Genomic DNA, 17,830 nt, shown 5'->3' with positions numbered 1-17,830 from the left:
GGAGGGGGAGGGGGAGGCGGAGGGAAGGGAAGGGGAGAGAAGAAAGAAAGAAAGAAAGAAGGAAGGAAGGAAGGAAAGAAAGAAAGAAGGAAAGAAGGAAAAGGGAAAGAAAGGAGAAAGGAGAGAAAAAGGAGAGGGGGTGGAGAGGTAGAGTTTAGTGGGAGGTCTTTAGATCATGGTCTGACATCCCAAACATCTGAGGAAACAGATTCTGGTATGGAACCTTGGAAACTGTGAGCCCAAATAAACCTCTTCTCTTTATAAGCTGATCATCTCAGGTAAGAGTCACAGTGACAGACAGCTGACTAACATGTCCTCAATGCCCTACCACAGCACCCCTCCGAGAAGCCCCACTGACTTGCTCAGGCAGGCCTGGGACAGCACGCTCTCACACCACCTTGCTTCCGATGGCTGTTGGACTCTTCTTCCTCCCCTCTTGCCCCAACATAGTCTGGGGACCTGCTGCCCAGGGAATATTCTCCAGGATGCACACAGATATCCACAGCAGTCTGTGCACACAGCCCCCTGTCACCCCTCAAAGGGCTTTTCTTTCTCACCATGAGGAAGAGAGCAAGGCCACACACAGAGCCACTCTTTTTTTTTTTTTTGGTCGGTCGTGGGGCTTGAACTCTGGGCCTGGGCACTGTCCCTCAGCTCTTCAGCTCAAGGCGAGCGCTCTACCACTTGAGCTACAGCGCCACTTCCGGTTTTCTGGTGGTTTATTGGAGATAGGAGTCTCAAGGTCTCTCCTGCCCGGGCTGGCTTTGAACCTCGATCCTCAGATCTCAGCCTCCTGAGTAGCTAGGATTACAGGCATGAGCCACCAGCGCCCGGCCAAAGCCACTCTTAATGAAGCTCCCAGGGCGGTGTTCAAGGTCCCAGCCATCTTCACACAAGGGTCCTCACAGGGAGTGCCCGTGGGGTCACAGCCCCTCCGTGGGAATCTCCTCTGCCATTTAGAATACAAGAAATACCAGGACAGACGATGGTGGCTTCCAGTTGTCCCTAATGTGGGACCACAGGCTCTGGTCAACCCCACACAGGGCCAGGTGTGCTGCGCCTAGGAGCAAGCTCCTGCCGGCTCAGCCGGGCTTCCGCATCTGCTCAGATGGCTTCACTCTAACCAGCTCAGGTAGGATCCGTGGTTTACAAGTCTGGAAACTACCACAGTACCCTGCAAACCACGAAAGCAAAACTGTTCTCTTCCAGCACCACCGTTGGGTGACTCATCACAGAAACAATTTTGTGAACACCCGGGCTTCCTGTCAGACAAATCTCATCTTTTTCCACATGTGGCCCAGTGAATGGCCCGGTGGCCAAGGAAGAAGTGCTGCAAAGCCAGAGCCAGTCCGTTCCACTCAACACCCTTCCTCCTGTTGCAGAGCAGAGCAGAGCAGAGGTGAGCCCTGGGTGTTCCCGCAGAATATGATCACATGGTAGTCCAATGGGTCTGCACAATGGTGCAGAGATCATAGTAGGCCATCACAGTGGGGGACACAAGAGTGGTTCAGGGCAGGACTGAATGCCTACTGGCCTTTAAACAACTGTAACAAACAGCAAGGTGAGGAGAGGAGAGAGGATGGGACAGAAGCAGCCCCTAGCAACATGCTGTGTTCATTGGGATGGTCTATGTGAAGATGCGGCACGCAGGGAGGACAGAGGACAGGGTGCATGGGAGGAGGCCAGGCAGGCATAGTGAGGTGGCAGTGAGTAGGAACTTGAAGGAGCTGCAGAGATGTCTGCGCCCACAGGTACCTAAGGGACCAGTGTAGCAGGCAGGAAGAACGCAGGCCCTGGTGCTGGGAGGAGGCAAAACAGTGATGTAAGAGGAGGGGCGAAGCCGGCACTGGGGGCTCAGGCCTGTAAATCTTAGCTACTGAGGATGCTGAGATCAGGGGATCATGGTTCAAAGTCAGCCTAGGCAGCAAAGTCTGAGAGACTCCATTTCCAATTAACCAGCAAAATGGAGATGTGGCTGAAGTAGTAGAGCAGCAGCCATAAGCAAGAAAGTTGAATGAAAGTAGGAAGCCTGAGTTCAAACCACACACACACACACACACACACACACACACACACACACACACACACACACACACACACACACACACACACACACACACACACACACACACACACACACACACACACACACACACACACACACACACACACGAGAGCATGTGCACGAAAGGACAGCATAGACTAGATACAATTAAGGTGTAGTCAAGGAGACACAAGGCAAAGGATACTACAACACTCAATCCTGAGAAACCCGAATCCTGACTGGCACTGAGGGGAGAAAGATTTTTCTTCGAAGAACTATCATAGAAAGTGGGAGGGGCTCAAACAAAGCTAGATCCCAGGTTTTGCTGCGAAGTGGAGACCACAGTAACAAGACGTGGGATAGAAGCCTCCCCGGGACCCACATGTATCAGGAGATAGCTGCAAAGCAGCAGCATGTCAGAAAGGAAAAACATCCAAAGACAGAAAGCACAGGGTAAGAGAAGGAGTTTGGGTTAGGAGGGGAGGGCAGATTCTCAGCACAGGTTTCAAAAGCAGGTTCTGTTATATGAAGTGCGTTCTCATATTTGCTGACCATCCTTGACCTCTACCCAGCGGGGGAGAAAGCAGACAGCTGGCTCCCTCTGTCTAGCGGGCACAGGAGCAAAGTTAGATGTACAAAACCCCTCTTATGAGCCCTGACACCTCCCTTTCTCAGGTGAGAGGCAAGGGAACAAACATCTGGTTTCTCAGGACCACTGCTACTCGGGTGGAAGCTGGGACCCGACTCCCCTGCAATATTTGCCAAAGCCAAAGAGCCCCAAACTGTTAACATGTTATAATTAACACTACAGGGCATAACGCATCTGCCAAAGAGAGCGGGGAGGGGCGCGGGGAGCCGCTGTGCTATGCTAGAGATCGAATGCGTGGGAAAGCACTCCCTCCGCCCCAGGCTACCGCTCCAATTTTTTTAGAAGCTAATTTTGGTCTTTGTTTAAAAAGAAACATAAAACACTTCACACGTCTATTTTTAACGTGTAAGACTGAAAATACCATTCCATAAATATGTCTGTCTCTCTGCTCGTGGCTCACGCATCTTCTTGCTTGCTGGTGGATGTCCCTTGTCATCCATCCTCCCTGCTCTTGGCAGCCCCCCAGGGAGCCCTGTCAAACCCACCCATCCATGCACCACGGCCACCTCTGCCCTGGAAGGCGAGGCCTGCTGAGGCCGCTGTCTGACACGTCAGTCAGCGCAGCCTGGGCCTCCGAGCATGGGCGATGGCTATCATTCTGCTTCTTAGCTTCCCAGCGCCATCTCACCACATCTGCGGTGAGCGTGTCCTGACTCTGTGCCATCATCCTGGGGCTTCATCCGGGCCACTCACCACACCTGACAGCAGCTAGAAATCGCCTTTTCCCAAATGTGCTAAAACTGAGTTTCCAAACCAGTAAACGTCCAATTCTATATACTCGAGATAACATCACAATATATGCTTCAGGCAGGTGAATTTTGTGGTATGTAAATTTATGTCTCAATAAAACTGCTCAAAAAAAAAAAAATCAAGCCGGGCACTGGAGGCTCACACCTGTAACCCTAGTTACTCAGGAGGCTGATGTCTAAGGATTGCAGTTCTAAGCCAGCCTGGACAGGAAAGGTTGTGAGACTCTCATCTCCAACAAACTACTCAGAAAAAGGTGGAAGTGGCAATGTGGCCCAAATGGTAGAGCACTATCTTTGAACCAAGTTCAAGCAAGCAAGCAGGGGTGGGTGGGGGGAGGGAGGGAAGGGAAAGAAGAAGGAAGAACAGAAAAGAAAAAAAAGAAAAGAAAAGATCAGCACCACTGGGCGCCAGTGCCAGCGGCTCACGCCAGTAATCCTAGCTACTCTGGAGGCTGAGATCTGAGGATCGCAGTTCAAAGCCAGATCGGGCAGGAAAATTCCGTGAGACTCTTATCTCCAATAAACCACTAGAAAACCGGAAATGGCACTGTGGCTCAAGCGGTAGAGCACTCGCCTTGAGCTGAAGAGCACAGGGACAGCGCCCAAGCCCAGAGTTCAAGCCCCACGACTGACCAAAACAAAACAAAAAAGATCAGCACCCATTTCTCTGTAGCTATTTCTGTTCAGTGCCACGCAGCGTGTGGGGACCCTTGTTCTTTGCACAGGGACAATATCTCTACCTCTGGAAGTGGGGTGAGGTGCACAATGGTGGGGGGCAGGAAGGAAAGAGGCTTTCACGTCAGGCGGGTGCACAGGGAGACAGGTGCGTACAAAGGTGACGGGACAGATGGGGTGGGAAGGATGCATTTATTATTAGGCTGAATTATAGCCCACTGTCATTTGTAACAGACCAACGAGGGTGGGGGACATCGCAGTGAGCATAACAGCATCACAGGTCCCCATGGAGGACAGCTTTGTTGGCTTCCTAAAAAGATGCTTCCTTTTCCTGGTCTCACAGACATCACAGTGGAACCCACGTCCGTGTTTCCTGGGGAGTTGAGACCCCACAATGGAGATATTTATGCTCAGATCCGTCTCTTCCTGGGGAGGGACAAATTGAAAGGGACACACAGCAGCCAGGCGCCAGTGGCTCATGCCTGTAAATCCTAGTTACTCAGGAAGCTGAGATCTGAGGATCGAGGTTCAAAGCCAACCTAGGCAGGAAAGTCCGTGAAACTCTTTTTTTTTTTTTTTTTTGGTCCGGTTGTGGGGCCTGAACTCTGGGCCTGGGCACCTGTCCCTCAGCTCTTCAGCTCAAGGCTAGCGCTCTACCACTTGAGCCACAGCACCACTTCCCGCTTTTTTCTTATGTGGTGCTGAGGAATCGAACCCAGGGCCTCAGGCACGCAAGGCAAGTGCTCTACCACTGAGCCACCTTCCCAGCCCCTCCGTGAAACTCTTATCTCCAATAAACCACTAGAAAACTGGAAGTGGCACTGCAGCTCAAGTGGTAGAGCGCTAGCCTTGAGCTGAAGAGCTGAGGGACAGCACCCAGGCCCAGAGTTCAAGACCCATGACCGACAAAAAAAAAAAAGGGGGGGGGCGGAATCTGCAGAGCACATGGGCAGCAAAGATGGCGCTGAGAGGGAGTTGAGTGGGCAGAGCCCAATTTGCCTTATGTTCAGTGTGTAACCAGCCCGTGGAAGCTTAGGTGCATGATAGGGTGTGACCTTGACAGTGACTGGTTCCTCTTCCTCCCCTGCCATGCCACCCACTCCTTTTTGGCTTTAAAAAGGGCTGCTCTCTGTTAATAAACGAGTTTTCTTCCTGCTTGGAAAAAAAAAAAAAAGGACACAGTAGCATCCTTTCATGACACTCAATGCTGGACACTGTCCACTATCTGGGGTCACATATCACCATACCAGTCACAGCTGGTTCTTCCAACACACACACCTGAGGGCCAGGGGGGACTCATTCGTTTGGTGTGTATGCTCACACAAGTTCCTGTGCTGGCACTAGGGTTTGAACTCAGAGCCTGGGCACTGTCTCCTTTTAGCTTTTTTTGCTCAAGGCTGGCATATTATCATTTGAGCCACAATTTCAATGCTGACTTTCTGATAGTTAGTTGGAGATTAAGAGCCTCGTCTTTCCTGCCTGGGCTTGGCTTTGAACCTTGACCCTTAGATCTCAGCATCCTGAAAAGCTAGGTTATCCTGGGACTCATTCATTCTTATGGAAGAAATATATGCTCTTGGCTTAGTGTCTCAAGGCAATAAAATGCCCCACTCTTTACAATTTCACCAGAACATCACGTGTTTTCACTTTGCTGGCCTCAAGCTAGCAGCCAAAGCTCTGTGGCCAACAGCTGTCCAAAGTCTACAGCCCTGCCCAGACACTGCAGGGGGCAACAGGCGGCAACGGAGGGGGGCGGGGGCTCACTCACCGGACAGTGGGTCTTTGCCAATCATCAAAACATTGGGCAAATTCATTACGATCAGCTGCTGGAGAACTTCCTGCAGAGACAATGGGGGAAGACATCGTTAAGAAAGAGGAAACGTGAGTAAAAAACTATTAGGCAGATTTCAGTTAATCAGGACTGAATATGCTGCTTCTAAATGGTAACCAGGAAGACATTCAATAATAGGCTGCCCCATTTTAAGTCCCATGTCTCGTACTTCTGCCTTGATCTGTTGTTAGGCTAGGTTAGGTTATACAGAGAGACTTTGAGAAAAAGATGACCATCATGCTAGGAACTTGCATATTTCTTTTGAAGAGATAACTCCTTAATTAGTAGTTTTTCCTTGTCTATTTTTTTTATGATATGGCTTGTTCCATTAAGGTAAATTAGGATATGAAAATGTCAATGCTGCTACCAAGCCTCTGGAGCCTAAAGATTCAGGATCTCAGGTTAGACAGGGCTGTCATACAAGTTGTAGATAAGAAGACTTGGCCTTGACGTAAGTGACCTCCTGGGAGAAGAGATCCATCAGGTACCACAACCTGAAAATTGGGGTGGCCTGCTACAGAGACCCATAATTTACTTCTCTCAGGCCTGTCTCAGGCTGGGCCTAGCCAGTCTCCTTATCAAAAGATACTAATTTTACAGGAAAAAAGAAAAAGAAAAAGAAAAAAAGGCAGCCAGGTATTACTCTCTTATGACTATAATCCTAGTTACTCAGGAGGCTGAGATCAGAGGATCACGATTTGAAGCCGGCATGGGCAGACAAATCCAATTAATCAGCAAAAAACTGGAAGGGGAAGTGTGGCTCAAGTTGTAGAGCTTAAGCCTTGAGAAAAAAGAAAAGAGACCAAGCAAGAGTATGAGGCATTGAATTCAAGCCCCAGTTCTGGCACAAAAAGAGGGGGGAAAAAAGAGGGGAAGCAGAGCGGAGTTTAGGTGTTCTAAAAATGGTGTAATGGCGATCCTTCCCCAAGGCTGTCCTGCTGTCCTGCCCCTTTTATACGTGTTCCTGCTGAGACACTGTCAGGAGTCCCTGCGCCACACTACCGGCAGTGGCTCTACACGCAGCAGGCTGCCCTTCACACTGGGGAAGACCCAGATCAGTACACACTGTGCTAATCTCAGAATGGAATATCTCAGAAGCCTCCAGAACAGGGAGAACAGGGTAAGGACGGGGGTACAGCAGGTGTCCCTGAGAGGCCTGCCCCTTCAAAGAACACAGTGGCTCAGGAGACTGAGAGCTGAGGATCGAGGTTCAAATCCAGCCTGGGCAGGAAAGTCCGTGAGATGCTTGTCTCTAATTAACCATTAGAAAGCCAGAAGTGGCACTGTGGCTTAAGGTGGTAAAGCACTAGACTTGAGCAAAAGGAGCTCAGGGACAGCACCAACACCCTGAGTTCAAGCCCCATGACCATCATCAACAACAAAAAAACAGAGGTAATGACTTCCATCCTATGGCTCCTGTCCACACGAGAAACTTAGGGGAGAAGATGCTAAACCACACAAATGGAGACACATAGAGATTTTTACATATTCTAGTGGCCACTTTAAAAAAAGAAAAAAGTAAATGAGGGGCTGGGAAGGTGGCTCAGTGGTAGAGCTCTTGCCTTGCATGAATGAGGCCCTGGGTTCTATTCCTCAGTACCACATAAGCAGTAAAAGCCTGAAGTGGTGCTGTGGCGCAAATGGTGGAATTCTAGCCTTGAGCTGAAGCTCTGAGGGACAGCACCCAGGCCCCGAGTTCAGGGCCCATGACCAGAAAAAAAAAAAAGAGAGAGAGAGAGAGAAAGTAAATGAGAGTTGGAGGTGCCAGTGGCTCATGCCTGTAATCCTAGCTACTCAGGAGGCGGAGATCTAAGGATCACAATTTGAAGCCAGCCAGGACAGAAAAGTCCATGAGACTCTTTTCTCCAATTAACCACCAAAAAGCTAGAAGCTGTAGCTCAAGTAGTAGAGTGCTAGCCTTGAACACAAAAACTCAAGGACAGCACAGACTGTGAGTCCAAACCCCACCGTCGGCAAAAAAAAAAAAAAAAAAAGCAAGTAGTAAAGGTGTGCCTCAATGGTAGAGCACCTGCCTAGTAAGCACAAGGCTGAGTTAAAATCTAGTAACATAAATAAATAACTAAATCACACATCTAAGTATTCTAATGATAACATTTTAGCTAAGCCAATATATCTAAACAATCATTTTAACACATAACCAATATAAAAATTGTTACTGAGGGGGCTGGGAAGGTGGCTCAGTGGTAGAGTGCTTGCTTTGCATGCATGAGGCCTTGGGTTCAATTCCTCAGTACCACATAAGCAAAAAAGAAAAAAGCCGGAATTGGCGCTGTGGCTCAAGTGGTAGAGTGCTAGCCTTGAGCTGAAGAGCTGAGGGACAGCGCGCCCAGGCCCGAGTTCAGGGCCCATGACCGGACCCCCCCCCCAAAAAAAATGTTACTGAGCTGTAATCCTATGGACTCATAAGTCTGAGATCTGAGAGTCGCAGATCAAAGGTGGCCCAAGCAGAAGATCTATGACACTCCATTTGGAGACATGGCTCAACGAACAGGTGCCAGCTGTGAGCAAGTAAGCTACGCAAGCGCTGTTTTAAATTGCTTTTTCATATCTTTGAAATCCAACGTATTTTACACTTGCACATACTTTTTACACTATTCTCAATTTGGATGAGAAATTTCCAACTGGAAAATCCTTCAAGAGTATGCAAGATTTCACAAAAGTTACAGCTGAACTCAATCCCTGCTGTTCCAAACACACTTAAATATGTTCCGTAAACTGAAACTGAACTGTGTGCCCGTTCTTTTCATTCCAACTAAAATGACAACCTTACTTTGGACACACTAACTACATCGTGAGGCCACATATGGCCACCCCACAATGGTGACAGGAGCCTCTTGGTGGCCAGCGAGTTCCCTCACACCTCTACTCATCCCAAGGAGAGCCCCACAATCATGTCAGAGGACCCAGCGCAGTGGGCCTCCCAGGCGACCGGCCAGACCCTCAGTCTGGCAGGACGTGAGGAGCGTGCTGAGAGACCCCCTCCCATGGGGGCCCGTCCAGTGGAGCCTGAGGAACAGAAAGCCACTGTGAAGGCTCAGCTGCCACCGTCTGGCTCAGAGGCCCCTGGCTCTTCCCTGGCCAGCTGCAGGGGGCAGGACCAAGTGATGCTGGAGAGTGGATCAGCATTGCGCTCCCTCCCGCCCCCCCCATGACTGCCACCCCAATACCAAATCACATCCTGAGCCTGCAGGGGGAGGGGAGATGCAAATATCACAACTGGGAAGGCTTTTCCACTCTTCCCTTTCCTTCCCTCTGCTCTTTAGGCATGCTTTCAGATCCTCATGTAGGATTGCCAGGGGAAACCCCAGAATTTTTTCTTCTCATAAATGAACGTGGACTAATTGCATCCTGGAATGGCCCACTGGCAGTTAATTGCTTTAAACAATCCCCTTAAAGAACTGGGTCAGAGGAGGATGTGCTTAGATTGTGTGCTAGCAGCCTGAGTTGTCTCTGTCTCCCCCCAACCAAACCCAGAAGCCAGGCAGGAAAGTGCTTTGTGATGGAGGCAGGAAGGGAGCCTACCTCAAACACCTGGGCCTCCCATCTAGAATGCAGGACTGTCAACCAAGGTGATCAGCAAAATACACGGGAAGGGAGAGGCCAGGACCCTCCGTAGGAGCACCAATCATCCCAGCTGTGGCCAGTCCCAGGGGACAGCATCTGTGCCAAGCCCAGCAAGCTGCCTTCCCTCAGATCCAGGTTTTCCAGGAGGCACAGGGTAGCCCAGGCCATGAATGTAGTGTCTCAAGACCTGCGGCACTGGCTTTCTGCAGTCACCCAGTAGCGTTCTGGGGACAGAACCAAAGAGCAAGCCAATATGTGAAGTGTTGAAAACAGCACATTACTGGGCTGGGAATGTGGCTTAGTGGTAAAGTGCTTGCCTAGCATGCATGAAGCCCTGGGTTTGATTCCCCAGTACCACAAACACAAAAAACCTGAAGTGATGCTGTGGCTCAAGTGGTAGTATGCTAGTCTTCAGCAAAGGAAGCTCAGGGATAGTGCTTAGGCTCTGAATTCAAACCCCAGGATTGGCACAGGGGGGGGGGGGGCAGGGAGGCGAGGACAACCCTCCACATTTCATAGAAAGGAAAACTCACAGGAGACAAGACCAGAATGTTAGAATGTTCTTTCTTAAGAGTAACCAGGACTAGGGTACTTTTCTCCAGCATTTCCTAAGGATTCTGCCACTTTAAAATAATCTTAACTCTTGCAGCCTGGATTCCCACACAGAAAATCTATACGGGCATCTATTGAGCAGACATCTAAGCTGTGAGCATAACAAACCCACTAAAAGAAAAAGTACCTGACTATCCTTTCCTGAGACAAGTCACATACATCCAAAATGAAAAATGAGGGCTGGGGAAGTGGGTCAGTGGTAGGATGCTTGTCTGGCAGGTGCAAGGCCCTGGGTTTAATTTCTAGCACTGAAAAAAAAATATTTGACTCACAAAATGAAAAAATGAGAGTTGAGCACCAGCGGCTCACGCTTGTAATCCTAGCTACTTAGGAGGCTGTGATCTGAAGACCTCAGGATCTTTTCATTCCAGCCAGAAGAGTCTGTACGACTCACCTCCAATTAACCATCAAAAGCAGAGAGGTGGAGCAGTGGCTCAAGTGGTGGAGCACAAACCTTGAGTAAAAAAATGCATCCATGCCAAGTTCAAGCCCCAATAACAACACATGTGCGTGCACGCATACACATGCGCACTTGCATACACACACCCAGAGGAAAAAGTTAATGGATTGCTGACATCCCTTGGGAAAGAGAGCTCTCCAGCACAGGTTCTTGAAGGCAGTCACCACCAAAAGAGCTGAGCGCTGGTGGCTCACGCCTGTAATCCTCTCTACTCAGGAGGCTGAGTTCTGAGGATCCTGGTTTGAAGCCATCCCATCAGACTCTTACCTCCAATTAACCACCTGAAAAGCTGTATGTGGAGCTGTGGCTCATGGGGTAGAGAACTAGCCTTGAACAAAAAAGATCAGGGATAGCATCCAGGTCCTGTGTTCAAGCCCCAGAACTAGCACCAAAGGGGGGGGGGAGAATCCCAGAAGAGGTTCATCCACTCCTGAAGCAAAGCAGGAGCCTCCTAGGAAAGCCTAAACATCCAACCAGGCAGGCCATCCAAAGAAGTCTGTGCCCACTCCAACAGAAAGGCTATTCCCTCCTCCTGCGGAGAAACCTGAGATCCCAGAAAGGATTCAGGGTTAAAACACTTTTGTGTGTACATATAGAAAAAGTTCATTCAGCTTGCATTTCTACCAGAAACACAAAGATTTCTAGATTGAGAATAATGATTTCATTAAAAACAAACATGTGAAGAAGTCTCCCCTAACCCTCAAGGGAAACAGTCTTAGAGCTAGATCAATATTTTTAAAGGAAGAAAAAAAGTGCTGCTGAAGGCCAAAGTGCTTGGTTTACAAGATCCTGTCCGTCCCCCCCCCGTCCCCGGGGGGGGGGGTGGGGGGGTGGGGAGCTGTTTAATGCCTCTGTTAATGAAGAGTCCCAGAAAAGTTAAGGCAAACCCCGAGCAGAGCAGCAGCAGAGAAGTGATGCTCAAGGTTGCTAAGGAAACCTGGATGGTCCAGGCAGAAAATGAGCCTTCCACAGAGGCAAAACAAGACCACAAAGAGCGTAGTTGTTGCTCTACCCACAGTTTTGGAGACGGAAAACAAGAACGTGAGTGTGTCGCGTGGTGTGAGCAGCCTGCACACCTCCAAGGTCGGGCTAGGTTCGGACCGCAGCAGAGCACAGCGCAGGCCTGGCTGTGAGCCAAGAGCTGCAGCTCAAGAGCTGCCGAGGAGGCAGGAGAGTGGAGAGTCGAGGCACACAGCTCAGGAATTCTGCCACAGGCTTCCCAGAAGCAGTGGCTTCTGACCCTGGCTGGGGCAAATGCTCAGGAGCCCGATAGGTGAAGGGTAGGACAGGAAGAGTTCTAGATGCCGGAATGCTTCTCCCAGAAGATAAAGCCTTGCTGACACCAAGTCCCACCCCCACCACCTGATCATCGCCCCGCTACCTTCCAAAGGCCACATCCTCCACGCAGCATGCGAAGCCTGCAATCCCATATGGCTTCCTCTTCGCAAACTCCTACCACTCAGCCGCACACTCCCGTGGCGCTTCCCACGCTGTGCTTCTCAATCAGCACTCAGAGGCAGCAAAAAGCCACAGAGAGTGACAGTTGGGAAAGTGAGAGCAGAACAGACCCCTCAACGCCTATACCCAGTAAAGATTTCTGCATTGTCCTCTTCTCTTGTTTCCATGCTGGTGATAAACCAAGGCTTGGAAAACAATTGCTCTAGCCAGTTACTTCCTTATGCTTCAAATCCTGGAAAAAATGTGACACTGTATTCCTCCTGATCCACAGCTTGTAGATGTCAGCCCAAGTTAAAAAAAAAAAAAAAAACCAATAGTTTGGAATCTGTTTTATAATTTTCCATTAATAATGTGTAAGTGGAATATTGAGTACAAATATCAAAGAAACATCTCACAGTGCATCTGTAAGGCTGGTTAGAATATACCATGCTTTCCTTCCAGTGGTAAAATACTAAATGCAGGCTGCACACCGATGGTTCACACCTGTGATCCTAGCTACTCAGGAGGTTGAGATCTGAGGATCTCAATTTGAAGCCAGCCCCACCAGAAAAATCCATGAAGCTTTAGGACAACACCCAAGCCCAGAGTTCAACAAGCCCCAAGACTTGTAAACAACAACAACAAACAAACAAACAAACACAATCAGCTACATGAAGCAACTGCAGGCAGGCAAGGTCCCATACGAGCACTTGATCCTAGGAGAAAATTGTGTGCAGACCCCACGGGGTGACCTGGAGATCTGCACAGCGCTAGCTGCGGTGCAGGCCGGCGACGCACTCACAGGCCACTACAGTCAGAAGTATGCCACAAGTCCTCTGCGTGCGTGGTGGCATTGGTGCTCATGCCATCGACTAACACTCCTCCATATGCCCTGTCTCAAACTGTGTGTGCCGTGGAGCTTAACAAATCATGAGCCAAATAACAAGATGGTGTTGGAAATACCCAAGCAGGGACAGATTCCCTTCTCCTTTCTCCTTCTAACCTGCACATGCGGTGGACAGGAGAAGAATCACCACGGGGCCTACAGCCCCCTGTCCGTAACAGGATCTAGAAGGATCCAGAGTCACAGGAACTGGCTTCACACCACACTGCTGCACACAGCCCACACCAGGGCACCTTCCTCAGCTCTGGCCGTCACACCTGCCACTCTGGCCCAGCTGATCACATCTCCATGGCGGATCCCCCCTTGTAAGGCACCAGGGATATGATCCCAGGAATCGCAAGCCCTGGCCTGCTCCCTCGGAATGTTACAGCCAGGAGCATCGTTTTCTAATTCAGCTGCAGCGAGGGAACATAAGCAGTGATTTACCCACGCAGTCTGCCCCAAGCATGGCCCTGGGCCCAGGCTCCCCTCCTTGTTATTCCATCTGCCCTGCCCAGGCCGGATGACAGGGGCACCCCCACCTCCGACCAGCAGTAATGAAGTGCTGAGGCTGCTGCGGAGCTGCTGATAGACTTGATCCATCTGTTCCGCCTCATTTCAATTAATCTGGGATCCCCAAGGGCCAAAAGCCAGCCGATCCACACAAAACAAGCCTGGTGGCGGCAGCTCCTCTAATTAGGCTGTACAGAGTTCCAGGACTGGAGATTCGGAGGTTTGTCTGAGGCGACTAAAGCACCAGACACTTGCTCCATGCATACTCTGCAGCTGCCTATGCTCAAGGCGGGGTTCAGAACATAGGCCCTTGAAAGGTAAGTTATTTCCCCTGGGCTGACAGCGACCTATGGGAAGGAGCACCTGGAAACGCACCACTAGGCGAGGGCAACGCTACCAAGGTCTGCCTTTGCCTTTAGCTTGCTGTGTGATCTTGGGGTAATGGATCCCTCTCAGAGCCACAGCCTTATCTGCAGCAGGACAGGGGCTTTGGCTTCTTCAGAAAGGAAAGGAGATGGGGATAAGAGAGGCAAAGCACAGTACCCTGTGAGAGGAGCCCAGGGCTGCCAGCTCTGTCACCAGGCAAGTGCTCACATGTCTTTCCAAGAAGAACCAGGGGAAGCCGGCAGGGACGGCCTGGAAGGCAGCTCAAGTGGCCCAAGGAGTGCCTGCCCTGTCCCTTTAAGGTTCCGTGTCCTGATGCCAGCAAGCACATGACCTGAACCCCTGGACTGGGGCTTGAGGCAGGCTAGGGGGCAGGGTAGGGCATCTGTCCTCAGAAAGGAGCTGTTAGGTGTTTCAGGGACGGTTTGCAAGGTAAATGCATGTCTGGTCATCTGGTCACGGGCAGCCAGAGTTGGGCGGTATAGATTAACCACTGCAGGATGTCATCAATAGCCATGGGTGCAAGGGAGGGCAGACAGACCCAAGATGGGCCAATGGTGGACACTCACCTGCACGCAGAGCCCAGTCAGCAGGATGGAGACGGGGGAAACCCATATTTTAAAACCAGAAGAGCTAACTCAGGAGGCTGAGATCTGAGGGATGCAGTTCAAAGCCAGCCCAGAGGAGACTCTTGATTTCCAATTAACCACCAGAAAAAACAGAAGTGGAGCTGTGGCTCGAAGTGGTAGAGTGCCAGTGTTGAGCACAAAAGCTCAGGGACAATGCCCAGGCCCTTGGGTTCAAGCCCCATAACCAATAAAACCAACCAACCAACCAGAAGAGCCTTAAGATCACCTAGAGACCAAGAAAACCAAGGCCAGAGTGGAACATGACAAAAACCCAGCACCACATTTGGGTCTAGTCAGGTCCCCAAGTATCGCAGAGCCCTGTACTCAACAAAGCCTCCTGGGGGCTGAGCTTGGTGGGGGAGGAAGGGCTTCCGGGGTGAGCAGGTGGCGGGGTCCTCACCCTTTACCCTGTTCTCCTGGCCCCCTGAAGCCACCCTTCCCAACCGAAAGGCCAGGAACAGTGTTGAGCTGACACTAAAGGCATCAACTCATGCCAGGTAGGGGAGAGGGGAGGAGTTCAGCAGGTGGAGGGAGGTGGGGTCCTAAGGCTGGGGTTGACAAAGAGGTCACAGGGAACTGTCGCTGCAAGGTGCCCTACAACAGTTCACCAGCCAGAGGACAGGGAGGGTGGAGGAGGCCCACTTCAGCTCACCAGGTGTGTGCCCCCTCCCCATGCCTCCAGGCATGCCCTGAAAGCCCACCGAGCTCAGTGGGAGAGGGAAGGCCCTCCCCACCCCAGCAGACCACCACCGTATCCCGTGCCCACTCCACTGCTCTTCCACCCCAGCATCCCCCTGCCTGACAGACCGCCCTCTCCTTCCCTCACTCCCAGGGTACAAGTCAGAGCAGGACTGGCAGCATGCGCCTGGGGGCCTGCCAGGGCCTGTGCGGGCAGGAAAGGCAGGGAGGGAGTAACAGCCAGGCCCCCACCCCATGGCCCAGCCAACCCGCTCTTCTCCCCCCACCGACCCACGCCTCATTGAGAATTCTGAGGGCCTGTCTGGGCTCAGTAGGAGGGAGCCCTGGTTGACTAGTGACAGTGGCTCGGCTGAGCTGTGGGCGCCTGTGCCCCCGCACATGACTGACAGCAGTGGCTGTGGCCAGTGTTCTGGAAGAGCACCAAGAGGGAAAAGCCTGCAGCGCTTGGCTCCCAGGCCCGTGGCTTCACCTTGAGGGCACCAAACTTCCACCACCAAAACCTGATTCTTGGCCAGCAGGAAGCTGAGGGAGGGCAACTCGAGACACAGCTGGAACTCTAGGAAAGACCCGTTTCATGAGATACATCTCAGCGGGAAGTGAAAATCTCAACAGATGTTAAGGACTTCTCTTTGGCAGCAGCGGTCGAGGGGAGGGGGGCAAGAGGGAGTGGGGGATGGTCAACAGCCCTGCCTGTCCCCGGGGCCACCTGATGCAATCATTCTGTCCTACACCATCTGCCAGGCCCACCCCTACTGAAAGCCTTCCCCTAAGCCCTCTGTTGACAGTGATCTACCTCCTCCCCGCCAGTGCGGTCCCCAAGCCCGCCTCCACCCCTGCACAGCAAGCCCCAAGTCCCAACAGCCTCTCTACAGGGCAAAGGACCCTTGATTTATGCCTGTGGCTTATGCCTGTAATCCTAGCTATTAGGAGGCTGAGAAATGAGGAACATGGGTAGTGGGGGTGAGGGGGAAACAACACAAAGCCCAAGAGCCTCTAATCTCCAATTAACCACCAAAAAGCCAGATGTGGAGGTGTGGCTCAAATGGGAAAGTGCCCGGCTGTGAGTGAAAAAGTCAAACAAGAGCACAAGGGCTGGAGTTCAAGCCCCAATAGGAAAACAAAACAAACCCAGTCAACAAGAGCCCAATAAACCAGAAGCTGGGTCAGATACTCTTTATCCTTCATTAAATCTTGACTTCGGTAGCAGTCATCCAGAGGCCTCTGCTTATCTCATTTGCCGAAGGAAATGAAGAAGGTAAAGAGGTATAAAATACATGTCGCATCTATATGTTCGAGGAACCTCTAAATGCTGATGATCAAGCATGACCCCCCAAAAAATTACAAATAAGATTAAAAAAAAGGTCTTGACAAAATGTTGATAGTACAGCCAGAGGCGTGAGAAAGAGCTCCATGCAGGGCGCCAGTGGCTCACACCTGTAATCCTAGCTCCTCAGGAAGCTGAGATCTGAGGATCACAGTTCAAAGACAGTTTGGGTAGCGAAGTCTGTGAGACTCTAATCTCCAACTAACTAATGGAAAGACTAAAGTGGAGCAGTGGCTCAAGTGATAGAGAGCTGGCCTTGAGTGGAAAAGCTCAGGGACAGTGCCAGCTCAGGGCTGTATGAACTATCACTGAGAATCATGCTCTGCTCGGAGTCACAAAGACTTGAAAAATAGCAACCTGGACAAGATTTGAGCTCATCAGAAGCCAAACGGACCAGAGTGATGATGAGAGCTCCCAAGAGCAGTGTGTTGGGGGACCTGGGCTTTTTGGATCTGGGTGTCCTCTATGGAGAACCTCAGCCATTCACTGCACTGAGGTCAGAAGCAGCCACACTGCTACGTACACTTCACATGGCGGCATGGGCTGGGAACTGCAAGGAGGTAAAGCTTGACCTCTGGCCTGGTGGGGATTACCATCTTGTATGACATGGGCACACATGTGGAAGCAATCATCGGAAAAGGCCCTACATAACGAGGCCCTGTGTGACATAGAAGGACATAAGTAGCTACAGGCAAGGAACGCCACAAGGGGCTGAGGTTACAGCCAGAAGGCGCCATGCAGAAAGGAGACCTGAGCTGGATGGGCAGGTGGTGGCCACACAGAAGCAGGAAGAGGGTAACTATGGAAACGCAGGCTCCACCTCAACCTCCCTTCCCAACATAGCTTGAGCAAGGAGAGCGAAAGTCTCCAACATGCTCTGAACTGTGTTAAGCACTGAGCACCGCCCCAGGCTCTCCACACTTCTCACTGGTCCATGTCACAGGCACCTGCAAAACTCTACCCTTCTTCTCGGCAGAAGACCATGTGTCTGGCAAGCAGGAAGCCCTGAGCTCAAACTCTAATACCACCCCCTAAAAAACAAAAAGGAACATAATATAACAGGGCACGGTGGTTCAGGCCTGTAATCTTAGCCACTTAGGAGGCTGAGATATGACAAGTGCAGTTTGAAGCCAGCCCAGGCAGGAAAGTCCACCAGACACTTATTTTTGCATGCTAAAAAAGCCAAAATTAGAGTTGTGGCTCAAGTGGTAGACAGCTAGCTAACCTGGAGCCAAAGAAGGATAAGGGACAGAGCTTCCAGGCCCTCAATTCAAGCCCCAGGGCCAGCCACTCCCTGGCTGTTTTCCACCCATTTTCATTGTATCTATAAATATTCCTAGAGAGCATATTCATTTA

The 17,830-nt window shown here is 50.9% G+C and overlaps 1 protein-coding gene across 3 annotated transcripts in view; it reads right to left on the bottom strand.

The window, feature by feature from the left end:
• The window catches only part of LOC138831488 (protein Daple-like), a 120,039-nt gene that overhangs the window by 59,705 nt on the left and 42,504 nt on the right, over positions 1–17,830 (bottom strand). For all 3 annotated transcript variants that reach the window (XR_011373341.1, XM_070028553.1, XM_070028552.1), the window contains exon 4: positions 5,886–5,955. Coding sequence is in view for 2 of the 3 variants with exons in the window: in XM_070028553.1 (XP_069884654.1) it covers positions 5,886–5,955 (70 nt within the window). In the remaining variant the exon portion in view is untranslated. The remainder of the gene's footprint in view (positions 1–5,885; positions 5,956–17,830) is intronic.

The sequence above is a fragment of the Dipodomys merriami genome, unplaced genomic scaffold, assembly GCF_024711535.1.
Source record: "Dipodomys merriami isolate MVZ:Mamm:240054 unplaced genomic scaffold, mDipMer1.0.p SCAF_198, whole genome shotgun sequence".
NCBI classification, from domain to species: domain Eukaryota; kingdom Metazoa; phylum Chordata; class Mammalia; order Rodentia; family Heteromyidae; genus Dipodomys; species Dipodomys merriami.
The sequence above is the reverse complement of the archived record's forward strand: the minus strand, read 5'-3'. Positions and strand labels throughout refer to the sequence as shown.